Source organism: Schistocerca nitens, chromosome 2 (assembly GCF_023898315.1).
Source record: "Schistocerca nitens isolate TAMUIC-IGC-003100 chromosome 2, iqSchNite1.1, whole genome shotgun sequence".
In the NCBI taxonomy this organism is placed as follows: domain Eukaryota; kingdom Metazoa; phylum Arthropoda; class Insecta; order Orthoptera; family Acrididae; genus Schistocerca; species Schistocerca nitens.
Window position 1 is genome coordinate 126,368,090 of NC_064615.1, and position 13,520 is coordinate 126,381,609.

The following is a 13,520-nucleotide window of genomic DNA, read 5'->3' on the forward strand; positions in this document are numbered from 1 at the left end:
TTCCAACTGTCGGATCACACCCGTCAAGTAATTCAGATGGGAATCCCTGGATGGAAGACGATGTTGTTTTCGAGGAACTCTATTGAGAACTGACATTTGAAACTGCAGAATTGCCTGATGTGAAAGAAGAAGAAATAGGGGTCGATTTAGAAGAGGTAGGGGATACAGTATTAGAATCAGAATTTAAGAGGGCTTTGGAGGACTTGAGATCAAATATGGCAGAAGGGATACATCACATTCCATCAGAATTTCTTAAGTCCTTGTTGACCTTTGCCTTGCCTTCTTCGATGTACAGATTGAACTGTGGCAACAAAATGACTATTCACGTTGGTGTGTAGAATGTATGAGTCTGGCAAAATACCTTCTGACTTTCAGAAAAATATTACCCAACAATTCAAAACACTGCAAGACCTGCCAAGTGCGAGAATTATCGCACAATCGGCTTAACAGTTAAAGCATCCAATTTGCTGACAAGAATAATATATAGAAGAGTGGAAGAGAAAACTGAGACTGTGTTGGATGAAGATCAGTTTGGCTTCAGTAAAGGTAAAGGCACCAGAGACGCAATTCTGACATTGCGGTTGATAATGGAAGAAAGACTAAAGAATAATCAAGAAACATTCATAGGATTTGTCAACCTGGAAAAAGAGTTCGACAATGTAAAATGGGGCAAGATGTTCGAAATTCTGAGAAAAATATGGATAAGCTATAGGGAGAGACGGGTAGTATACAGTATGTGCAAGAATCAAGAGAAAATAATAATAGTGGACGACCAAGAAGTTAGCGCTCGGATTAAAAAGGGTTTAAGACAGTGATGTAGTCATTAGCGTGAACACAAATGTATTCATTGAGCTAACGTGTCGTAAATGCTACTGTTAGTTAAGTGACTACTTTTGTTATCCGTACAACATCTCCAAAGACTCAGCGCATTATGTTGCAATAACACTCGACTTTAGTTTACACGACGCAATTTAGGATTCCTTTCAGCTCCAGCGATGACACTGATCTGGCTGTAGTTGCTGTACTTTTTTAGAATACAGGTAACTAATCTTAAAAAAAGCATTTTACTAACAGCCAAACGTCATAATTCATGTTGTTGCGATCTTCAGTCCAGAGACTGGTTTGATGCATCTCTCCATTCTACTATATCCTGTGCAAGCTTCTTCATCTCCCAGTACGTACTGCAACCTACATCCTTCTGAATCAGCTTAGTGTATTCATCTCTTGGTCTCCCTCTACGATTTTTACCCTCCACGCTGCCTTCCAATACTAAATTGGTGATCCCTTCATGCCTCAGAACATGTCCTACAAACCGATCCCTTCTTCTAGTCAAGTTGTGCCACAAATTTCTCTTCTCTCCAATCCTGTTCAATACCTCCTCATTAGTTATGTGTTCTATCCATCTAATCTTCAGCATTATTCTGTAGCACCACATTCCGAAAGCTTCCATTCTCGTCTTGTCTAAACTATTTATCGTCCATATTTCACTTCCATACATGGCTACACTCCACACAAATACTTTCAGAAACGACTTCCTGACATATAAATCTATACTTGGTGTTAACAAATTTCTCTTCTTCAGAAACGCTTTCCTTGCCATTGCCAGACCACATTTTATATCCTCTCTACTTCGACCATCGTCAGTTATTTTGCTCCCCAAGTAGCAAAACTTGTTTAATACTTTAAGTGTCTCACCTAATCTAATTCCCTCAGCATCACCCGATCGGTCATAAATAAAACTATAGTGCCTATGCTGTAACAAATATGTATGGAAAGGCCGCACGGGGAATCGCAGTTTGGGGTGAGAGGGGGAATGGGTTCTTGGTGCTCGGTTCCTATTTGAGCTAGAAACATGGCATAAAAAGTTTTTGGTTTAGTCCAGAACAGCTATCATACGCATAGCCATTCGAAAATGTCTTACTGTAGCTGTGTTACAGTATATTAAGTAAAGTTTTAACGACGAACCGGAGCTAGCGCTCAGGCAAGTTGCGCGAATCGATTAATTTCTTTTGTAAAAGATGTTAATTGTGCTGAAATTAATGCTTAGCTAATGGAACCATTCGTATGTGTACCATTCGGATTTTAAGGACAAAAACATAATTTCCTGGGAGATTTTTGAATCAGTTCAAACTCTGCACGAAGGTACACAAATTGATAAAGTCACAAAGAATGTTTTAAATCCAGTAATCCTTATCCGTTATAAAAACACGATAAAATCGAACTAAATGTGACACGTAAAATTGGTTCTTACGTGTCTTGAATGCGTGGTAACGGTTTAAAGTGAATCAGATAAATAAAAAATTCATTATTACGATAAAATTGGAAGCTCGGTTTCACAAATCCAGGTTAATTCGGATTTTATGTGAAGAGACACGTTTTTCAGGTTTTTCTTTTTGAGCGCGGCACTCCTTTATTTCAGACTTGTGCGGATCAGTTCAAATTTTGTAAGGAGATGGACAAATACATGTAATTAATGGGCGACCTGTTGTTTTGTGTAAGCTTTATCCGTTAACGCTATATAGTAGTCTGAAATTGCACATAAAATCCTGTTTTAAGCGAATAGTTCGAGGTGAGACGATTTAAAGTGATACCAATAATAATATTTAAGAAATATTGTTATGGTAACGTTTGCAAAAATCTTTCGTCCTTTTACGTTCGAAAAATCTCGCGTTTTTACGTGAAACTGTGTTTCGCAAAACTGCGTTGCAACTTAAGCGATGCATCAGTATTTAAAAAAACTCGTCGTTGCATTATCGTTTCGTTCTTAATACGTTAAATATTTGTTCACCAGCGGCTTAAAATCATCGAAAAATCTTTGGACGTACAAAACAATGCACAAAGCAGACCAGAATCATGTCCAGCGCTGTAAAAATGATACACTGTTTGATCGAGCGTTTAAAGGTTTATCGATAGTCACACAGAAAATTAAACTAACTCGAAAATTGCTGAATAAAAATAATTGTCAGAAAAAGGGCACCTTATTTCTAACTTACAGAAAATGTTTTACTACATTTTTTCAAATACTACTATGCTATCTTGTAGAAAATTTCTGTTCGGACAAAACAAGCTTAAATTCGTCAGTGTTCGTCCAGGATTCAAACGTTGATACTATTTTTTCGCAGTTCTTCTGTTTATTACAAACAATAATACTTAATTCGGACTGACTGTTGGAACATTTCTGGCCAGAATTATTCATGTGAATTTTTCCAGCTACGGTTTCTTAATTTTAAATTTTTATTGTTGCATACTTTAAATAGCAAGAATTTCAAGATGAGAGATGATAATAGTACTGTCTTTTTCAATAGTTTATTATTTGCTGCTCGACTCATTCAGCGTTCATGTAGTGCTTAATTCATTACACAGTATCCTTTTCTCTGGTTTTGTTTCAGATGTAAGATTTCATTTACGAAATCATCCGAGAAATTTTCAAACACATTTTTTGAAACGATGCATTTGTGCAGCTGATAGATAAGTTAGATTTAAACACATATCGGTAAGGCTCCCAATAAGGTGGGAATATTTTGATCCATCAGTTAGTTGTTCAACGGGTTAAATCCTCAACTAGTTAAATGGTCAAAATGGTCAATTAATGAAATTAATTAAACTGTCAGTTGACTGTTTTTGTGTCTTAGGATGCTTCTTCCTGCAGGTCGTCAAATCATTGGATGTCAATAGTGAGCCTATCCTAGCGCATAGTTGTCCGCACTTTGTCATTCATTGTAAAGATATTTTCACATATTATATTGGCTGATTGTCACTTTTTCTCTGTATTACTTCGTGCTATTCCATCGCGCGCTTGGTCATATGGCTCTTGTGCGTTACGTTACAACTACTTTTACAAAGTGTTCAATCAAGCGCAAGCTTTTTGCCACCCAGACGCCAATGGACAAGTCGCCTTTATCAACAGCAGTATGTGGACATGGAGAGATTCGTACAATGTCCTGAGTTTCAAAGCTGCTACTTCACATGAACCCTGAGACCACGTCTTTTTTCGTACAACCATTCTACATTTTTGTTCACATCGTAAGTTTATCCACGTAATACGATCGTATCGTACGTCTATCTACATAAAGTAAACTCTATACTTACGTTATCATAACCTTCGCACGGTATTTAACATTTCATTCGGTATTCGTATTTGTCTTTGCTGCTGATCTGTGCACTGTATGAAATATTTATGGTTAACTGTCACGCCCAAATCAACAATTTGATTCTTAATACGACACAAAAACAAAAAAAAGGCATACCGGATCAGTCGTTGCCCGAGACAACAAAAGTTTGCATCGGTTCCTAAGCTAAGGCGGTCTAATGTAAAAATTATGGTACAGTAAAAGTTGGGAACCACAATGAATAATTACCTGACAAGATTAGCACCCACACACGGGTTCTAGATCTTCTACATCTAGGCCAACAGATGTAGGTAGGCCTCTGACTAGTAAAAGCATGTGGACTGGGAGCCGAAATACTTTTGCATCCATTCACCAGATGTGGCAGCACGTGACTTTTTTTATAACGTAAGAAAAAGAAATTGGAGAAAAGGAAGTTGCTTCATATGAATAAGTCATCTGTCCTGAAAACGAATAGTATTTGTTTCTCGTGCAGAAAAAAAGGCTGGTACTTGCAGTTAGCATCGCTATCTGTCTGTGAACACAATAGCGCTTGCTTTCAAAACACATATGCATTAAACCCGTGACAAAACCAAGAGCACAGAAAATATAGTGTTACCGATTTTATTGAGTAGAGATTTAACTGTTAGAACATAGATTGGACAAACCAGCTACACGACCAGCAAAAGAGTATGTCATTAGCCCCTTACTTAGTTTGCGTATGTCGCGAATCTCTCAAACAGCGCAATGTGCCAAACGACTGGAGAAAAGCGCAGGTGACTCTTGTATATAAGGAAGAATAAAAAAAAAATGGTTCAAATGGCTCTAAGCACTATGCGACTTAACTGCTGAGGTCATCAGTCGCCTAGAACTTAGAACTAATTAAACCTAACTAACCTAAGGACATCACACACATCCAAGCCCGAGGCAGGATTCGAACCTGCGACCGTAGCGGTCGCTCGGCTCCAGACTGTAGCGCCCAGAACCGCACGGCCACTCCGACCAGCGAAGAATAAAAGAACGGACCCGCCGAATTACAGGCCAATATTCTTGACTTCGATTTGCTACAGAATTCTAGAGCACATTCTGAGTTCGAATATTTTCTTTATACATAAATGGTACATTAAGAGTACAACAGGAACTCCACTGTTACATGCAGAGGAGAGAGCGGATAGGTGGAAAGAGTGCACTGAAGGCCTCTACAAGGGGGAGATTGTCTGATGTGGTAGAGGAAGAAACAGGAGTCGATTTAGAAGAGATAGGAGATTCAGTATTAGAATCAGAGCTTAAAAGAGCTTTGGAGGAATTAAGATCAAAAAAGGCAGAAGCGATAGATAACATTCCACAGAATTTCTAAAATCATCGGATGAAGTGGCAACAAAACAACTGTTCACGTTGGAGTGTAGAATGTATGAATCTAGCGACATACCATTTGACTTTCGATAAAATATCAACCATACAATTCCGAAGACTGCAATAGCCGACAAGTGCTAGAATTATCGCACAATCAGCTTAACAGCTCATGAGTCCAAGTTGCTTACAAGAATAATATACAAAAGAATGGTAAAGAAAGTTGAGGATGTGTTAGACGACTATCAGTTTGGCTTTAGGAAAGCTAAAGGCATTAGAGAGGCAACTCTGACATTGAGGTTGATAATGGAAGCAAGACTGAAGAAAAATAAAGGGACGTTCATAGGATCTGTCGATCTGGAATAAGGGCTCGACAATATAAAATGGTGCAAGACATTCGAAATTTTGAGAAAAATATGGGTAAGCTATAGGAAGAGACGGGAAATATATGATATGTACAAGAGCGAAGAGGGAACAATGAGAGTGGACGACCAAGAACGAAGTGCTCGGATTAAAAAGGGTGCAAGACTGGAATGTAGTCTTTCATACCTACTTTTCAATCTTTACACCGAAGAAGCATTGATGGAATTAAAAGATAGGTTCGGGAGTGGAAATAAAAATTATGGCGAAAGGATATCAATGATTCGCTGATAAAATTACTATCCTGAGTGAAAGTGAAGAAGAATTACATGATCTGCTGAATACAATGAACAGTCTAATGAGAACAGAATACGGAATGAGAGTAAATCGAAGGAATACGAAAGGAATGGGAAATAATGGAAATGAGAACAGCGGAAAACGTAACATCAGGATTGATGGTCACGAAGTAGATGAAGTTAAGGAATTCTACTATCTAGACAGAAAAATAACCAGTGACACATGGAAGGAGGAAGACATCAAAAGCAGACTAGCACTGGAAAAAAAGGCATTGGTTCAAATGGCTCTAAGCACTATGGGATTCAACATCTGAGGTCATCAGTCCCCTAGACTTGAAACTACTTAAACCTAACTAACCTAAGGACATCACACACATCCATGACCGAGGCAGGGTTCGAACCTGCGACCGCAGCAGCAGCGCGGTTCCGGACCGAAGCGCCTAGAACCACTTGGCCACAACGGCCGTCAAAAAGGGAATTCCTGGCCAAAAAAAAAAAAAAAACTACTGGTATCAAACATAGGCCTTAACTTGAGGAAGAGATTTCTGAGGATGGGCGTTTGGAGAACAGCATTGTGCGGTAGTGAAACACTGACTTTGGGAAAACCGGAACAGAAGAGAATGGAAGCGTTTCAGATGTGGTGCTGTAGAAGAATGTTGAAAATTACGTGGAAAGATACGGTGAGAAATGATGAGGTTCTACGTAGAATCGGAGAGGAAAGGAATATATAGAAAACATTGATAAGGAGAAGGGACAGGATGACATGACATCTGTTAAGGTATCAGGGAATAACATACACGGTATTGAGAGGGAGCTGTAGGGGATAAAAACTGTGGAGGAAGACAGAGATTGGAGTACATCCAGCAGATAACTGTGGACGTAGGTTGCAAGTGCTACTCTTGGATGAAGAGATTGGCACAGGACACAGGACAGGAATTCGTGGCGGGCCGCATCAAACCAGTCGGAAAAAAAAGCAAGAAAGAAAGAAAAAAAATGGTCTGGCAGGCAGGGTGGGCAGCAATCAGCAGTTGTTCTCTGATGTTGCTGTGGAGTACAGGAAGGCGCCGAAGATAAGTTCTTGAACCAGACAAAATTTCTAGTTGGTGTGATGAATGGCAGCTGGCTCATAATGAAGAAAAATGTAAGGTAATGCGGATTAGTATGAAAAACGAACTCGTAATGTTCGGATACAGCATTAGTAGCTGTATCCTGCTTGACACACTCGCGTCGTTTGAATATTCGGGCGTAACGTAGCGAAGCAGTATGAAATGGACCGAGCTTGTGAGGATTGTGGTAGGGAAGGCGACCGGTCGACTTTGGTTTATTGGGAGAATTTTAGGAAACTGTAGGTCATCTATAAAGGAGACCGCATATAGGACGCTAGTACGACCTATTCTTGAGTGCTTTTAGAGTGTTCGGGATCCGCACCAGGTCGGACTGAAAGAAGAATCGAAGCTATTCAGAGGTGAGCTGCTAGATTGTAACGTTTTAGCTTTAATTTTGGTATGAAATCGTTACTAATAGCCAATGAAAGCGGGTTGAAAACTGTGAGCTGTCAGGGGAAGTTAATCTTGCATTACTAAGCAACAGTTTCACGACTGGGTATCTAGTCTAGGTTTACCAAATTCCCAAACAGACTAACATTGATTATAATCTTTTACAGTCATACAACAACCGGTAATATATCTATATATAAAAAAGGAGAATTTAAATAAAAAGAAAGAAATCAGTTTATATTTGCAAATTTATTTTAAGATTGATCATTGAAATTTCAGCATATTATACGTGAGTTATACTGAGCTGGTGCCTTATTTACGATTGTGAAAATGTGAGATTGGAATCTTACGGAACACATAAAATATGGAGCCAAGATTGGGAGACTGGATACAACACTGCATTCATAAAACAACACACAAAGAACATTGAAACACATGCAAGAGAAAGTTAACCACAACCAACAGATTCAAATTTTCAGTCAAAGAAATTACGTTCGTAGCACAATCCTGCCCGTCATGTAATTACCACACACTGGTATACTAAATTCATATTAACTCTTTGTGAAATCTTCCCAAGAAGAATAGCTGAGGGCTACTTTGATGATTCCACCACATGCTTCACGTGGTCAACTTGGTTTACAGAAAGCGTATAACTCCACAGTAATTTTGATAATAAAATAAATTCGATCGAAAAGCAATTGACAAAAGAAAAACCTTGAACTGGTTAATAACGTCTTACTATTAACCTGATGGGTCAAACAGTTATATAAGCACGTGGTACTGGTCTCGCAAAGTACACCCCACGTGGGTTGAACATAAAGAAAAGTTGCTATATTGAAAAAATTGTTAAGACGAGACGTTATAATCACACAAGCATTCGCATTTAAGATTGATCTTAGTTAGAGTTACTGACCAACACGTGGTTCCACTTTACTCACAAAGAAATGACAAAGCAACTACCGCAAAATAATCTGAACTTGACACGAGAATTACACTACGCTGCAATTTAAGGTAACCTTAGATATTTTAGAGCTAAACCTGAAATCACGGTGATTAAACTTTCAGTTAGGCTGAACTTAACAAATCCATTGTCCTACGGACTTAGCAGACACGCGCTTCGCTGGAGATCTTACCATTTCAGACGCTCGCCACCGCCAGACTGCAACTGCCTACTGCCCGACTGCAACTGCCTACCGCCAGACTGCAACTGCCTACCGCCAGACTGCAACTGCCTACCGCCAGACTGCAACTGCCTACCGCCAGACTGCAACTGCCTACCGCCAGACTGCAACTCCCTACTGCTGGACTGCAACTCTGCTACTACCAGACTGCCACTGCCTACTGCCCAGCGTGCTTCCTGAGGGTCGCTCACAAAGACAAACGGAAGGAGCCAGAGGGGCAGCTTCCTATACCAACCTGACAACGGACGGACCAGACCATACTAAGAATAGAAACCTCTCTGCTTTTAGGAACCGTAGCTACCTGTTCCGACGTTGGTCCTACTGTTCTCTAGCAGACAGCCTTGTCTGCTACCCTCAAGCATGCAACTACAAACACATTTGATCATTCATCCTCTCACACAGAAGGGAAGGGGGATGACAGTATCTTATCATATACAGTATATAAAAGAAAGCGGATGTGGGTTCCGTATGAGACTGTGTGACATGAATTACATATAAACTGTGTTTTAAAGTGTAGTAGTGTGACAGATCGTTCTTGTTTACGTGTAAAAGTAACACGTTCCACTACTCAGTCTCCTCCCAGATAGTCAGAAACGCCACAGTAAATTTAGAAGAGGAATTTATTCCATAAAAGACAACAAATTTGATAAATTAAACATGAAAGGAATCCAACAGAGTCCTTTCATAACCCCAATGCTCCGGGAAAAGACTATGCAGGGAATTTTCTGGCCATGCTAGGACATTCCCAAGCAGGCTTCTCACACCCTACTTAAACCAAAAGTGTGAAGAAAAGGCAAAAGGTCACCAGCTACTTGCTAAAACACAATAATTTCAAACATCTTTACAATCTACCAATTTCAAAGAGAGAAAAAAAACACACAATCTGTGACACCTATTTAAAAGATCGTGTAGACCTAATTCGGGCAGCAAGTAAAAACAATGGTTCCTGTGTCATTAATATGAAAACAATTTCTGGTTGTTACCCTTATGGAGTTCACCAGTATTTGCTCATTGCAAGAGCCAACTCATCACAGGAAAATTTATGACTGTTTATTAACAACCAAAATTTATGAAAATAGCAAAGGTGCCACAGCAATAAAAAAAAAGAACATGAAATAACATCAGTATTATAAAGCAGAACATTACAATGCACAATTCGCAAAAGCAAAAAAATTGATAAGAAAAAAAAACATGTTTTACAAAGTGGTTATCGCAAAAAAATTCTATATCATACAAAACTAATAATTTGACGAATTAAAATAACTATGTGGCACTAATTTAATCACTCTACTATATTTCAATTAGTTAGCAAACAATGAGCACTGTGTCATTATACTGAGACTACAATAATTATGTGATTGTTACCCTTATGGGGTTCCTCACAATAAATATGCCCCATCCAAAGGCTAATCGATCACAGCCCAATGAGAATGAATAGCAATCTGACTGATAAACGAAGCAATGCCACTTGAATGAATTTACGAAACAAAATAACACAAATCTAATACATCACACAAGAACAAACATTGATCAATAAAACAGTACAATAGTCAACATATAAAACAAAACACCAGTAAATAAAACACCTGCAAAATACAAGAGTCAAAGTTTAAATAAAATATAGAACACCTGCAAAATACAAGAGTCCGAGTTTAATAAACACCAATAAATCGAGTCCCTGCAAAACACACGAGTCAAAGTTTCTGTGACAGAAACACACGTATATGCATTGAACTAATAACCGTATAATCACTGTTCACTGATACACTCACTAGTTCCACTGTTCCGAGGCACAATATAAGGGGAGGGGGAGGGGGTTCGTCGCCGCAGCTGTCAGTAGGGATTTTTGTCCATCTGTTGCGTGCAATCCCGCCGTCTCTGCCCTCTCATGAAGTTTCTCTTGGTGGTCTGTGTCACGTACATCTCGATTTGGCTCCATGTTTGTGTTGTCAAATTCGTGTAGTATCTTCGATTGACACGCCAGGTTGATATTCCTGGGCAAGGATGACACTTCAATGGCTCTTCTTTTGTGCCACCCTTAGCGACCAGAGAACATCGAACCATGATTTACTGTCGCTTGACAGTAGGCATCCTTCAGGAAATGTCGATAGGCGTCGTTGACGTCTGCAAGTTTCTTTGGACAGTACCTGTCAAAAGGCTCCACGCCCTTTCATCCCCTGTCTTTTATCGTTTCACCGCGGCCGTCTCGTCACGGTCGCGTGCGTGTGGTGCGTTGCCAGGAGATGGATTTCCGTGCGGTGGACCGCTCGCCCATCTCAGGTCATCACCTCGAGGAAAGGGTCGCACGGGGCGGCCGCCCATTAGCTCCAGGTGCAAGGGAAAGTGTTTGCCGGAGCCCTTCTTTTGTTGTTGGCCGCGCTCCCAAAGTGTCCCGGTTGACAGCGTGTCCCGCTGGGAAACCCGCCAGTTTACAACCAGTCCGGCTGCTCCCGCTGTCTCGTAAGAGTTTAGCCGGTTCGCTTTCACGTTCTCAACTGCATTCACAGAAAAAATTTTTTATCGTAGTTATGTGATTACACAATGTCATACATAATACCACTTAGTATTGTCTTTCACAATTTTTAAGAACAAAATGAAACTTAATTAATTTTTTTTAATAAAAATAATTAGATGAATCGACAATATAAAATAAAATTTAAATGACTTGACAATGTAAAAAAAATAAAAGTGAAATGACTTGACAATATAAAAATAAAAATTAAATGAACTGACAATACAATATTTAAATCCACATCACTAATGTGGTTCACTTGTTTTAATAAATCAAGTGCTACTTATTAATTCACTAAAATGAATAGGATTATCCCTTGTGCAAGTATAGGTCAGGACAGCATAGGGTTCACATGTTATTTACACACATACATACACACCTGTTGTCTATTCTACAAACTAACTACCCATAAACATGCATTACTCATAATTCTACTTCTATCCACTCCTAGTTAAGCCCACAAGCTACTCCAATTCTATTTCAACACCGTGTATATACCACTACAGCAATGTTCTAATTCGCCCTCTTCTTGACGCTCGCGGCATACGTCTTGTCATATAATGAATATGGAGACTTTCCTTAAACATACACATTAAAAAGAACAATGGTTATTTACACGCCAAAACATTTATACCAGTTCACACACCTGAAAAGAGACTCGCAATTATACTTTTATCATACTCATATATTCACACATAAAACAGTAAGAAAATTTTATCTAAAATTACGTTATCACAAGAATTAATCACACAGATGGCTCTGAGAAGGTTAAAGATATTTTTATTATACAGGTTATATTACATTTTCTTACCCATTTTGCTGCGATTTCGTTCCTTCTTTAAGTTACCTTTCGCTTCCAAATCAGTTACTTCGCCTGTGGTGGTTATTCTGGATTCATTTCTCATGAATGGCAAAATTGTGGTCACCTCTATTCTGTAAAACAGTATCATCTTAACATATTGAACTTACAACAGACACAAAAGATCCGAATCCTCCTGTAGTTTAAGTGACAAATGTTTTGCTTCATCCTTATTACCTTAAACCAAGCTTTCCTTCGGTCCCATAATCAAAATTATTTAATCATCCTCTACCTTCAAGAGGGAAACTTCCTCAGTACAAATCATATAGGCTGCAGTGCATCCCGCACCAGCGAAAACAGTAAGCTGTAATGCTCACAGCATCAGCAAAACACATAAACGTCGCTTTTCTAGGACAAGTATTAACACAGAATAATTTTTCAGGCTTTGGCTCAACATCAATCAAGACTACAAAAAGGATCCATATTTCCGTTCCATTCTCCATTTGCTGAAAAACTGCTCGTATTTGACTACCACAATAATATTTCAGAGCCACGTAAATTACACAAACCACAATTCTTCTTTCACCTTGAAGGGAATCAATATACTTACGAAATCCACAGACAGCACTTTACGTACTCAGCTATAAAGAACAAAAACAGACATATATCATCAATATTAACATATCATCGCATATTGGGAAGCCAATGGTTAAACAATCGTATTATCGCATCCTGTTTTCAAGATTCCAGATTTACTCATTCCTTTCTCAGAGTTCTCCTATCTTAAAATATTCATACAGCACGCATACTATAGTAAGAGATCCTCATTTGTACTGACAGATATAGAATAGTAATAGATAGATAGTAGCACTGAAAACAGAAAATCGGAAACAAGGCTACTAACAGCTGGGGACCTGGGTTTGCCAGAACCATAATACCCACAGATCGGATATTCCCCTGAGTTTTCCTATCTTAAAATATTCATACAGCACGCATACTATAGTAAGAGATCCTCATTTATACTGACAGATATAGAATAGTAATAGATAGGTAGTAGCACTGAAGGCAGAAAATCGGAAACAAGGCTACTAACAGCTGGGGACCTGGGTTTGCCAGACCCATAATACCCACAGATCGGATATTCCCCTGAGTTTTGCATTAATTCAACACAGATCTTGCTTCTCTCAGGAGCAACTCTCTTCAATTTACACAAAAAAAAAAACATAAACAGCATTTCACTCGTTCACAAAGAAACCTTTTATCTTCACGTTTGAATCAAACTAAATCCTAATTGCACAAGGAAAGAAAAAAATTAAAACATCACTTCCATCAATCACATAGAAACATCTTTATCATTATTTTTACCAACATATTATTCAAAATGCATTTATCACAAATGTAAACTAATCAATTCATTCTC

The 13,520-nt window shown here is 38.8% G+C and overlaps 1 protein-coding gene across 1 annotated transcript in view; it reads left to right on the top strand.

Moving 5' to 3' along the window:
• LOC126234871 (uncharacterized) overlaps nt 1–13,520 on the top strand; it is a 190,501-nt gene that overhangs the window by 6,172 nt on the left and 170,809 nt on the right. The window contains exon 2 of the mRNA XM_049943612.1: nt 8,767–8,971. Within this exon, the coding sequence (XP_049799569.1) occupies nt 8,767–8,971 (205 nt within the window). The remainder of the gene's footprint in view (nt 1–8,766; nt 8,972–13,520) is intronic.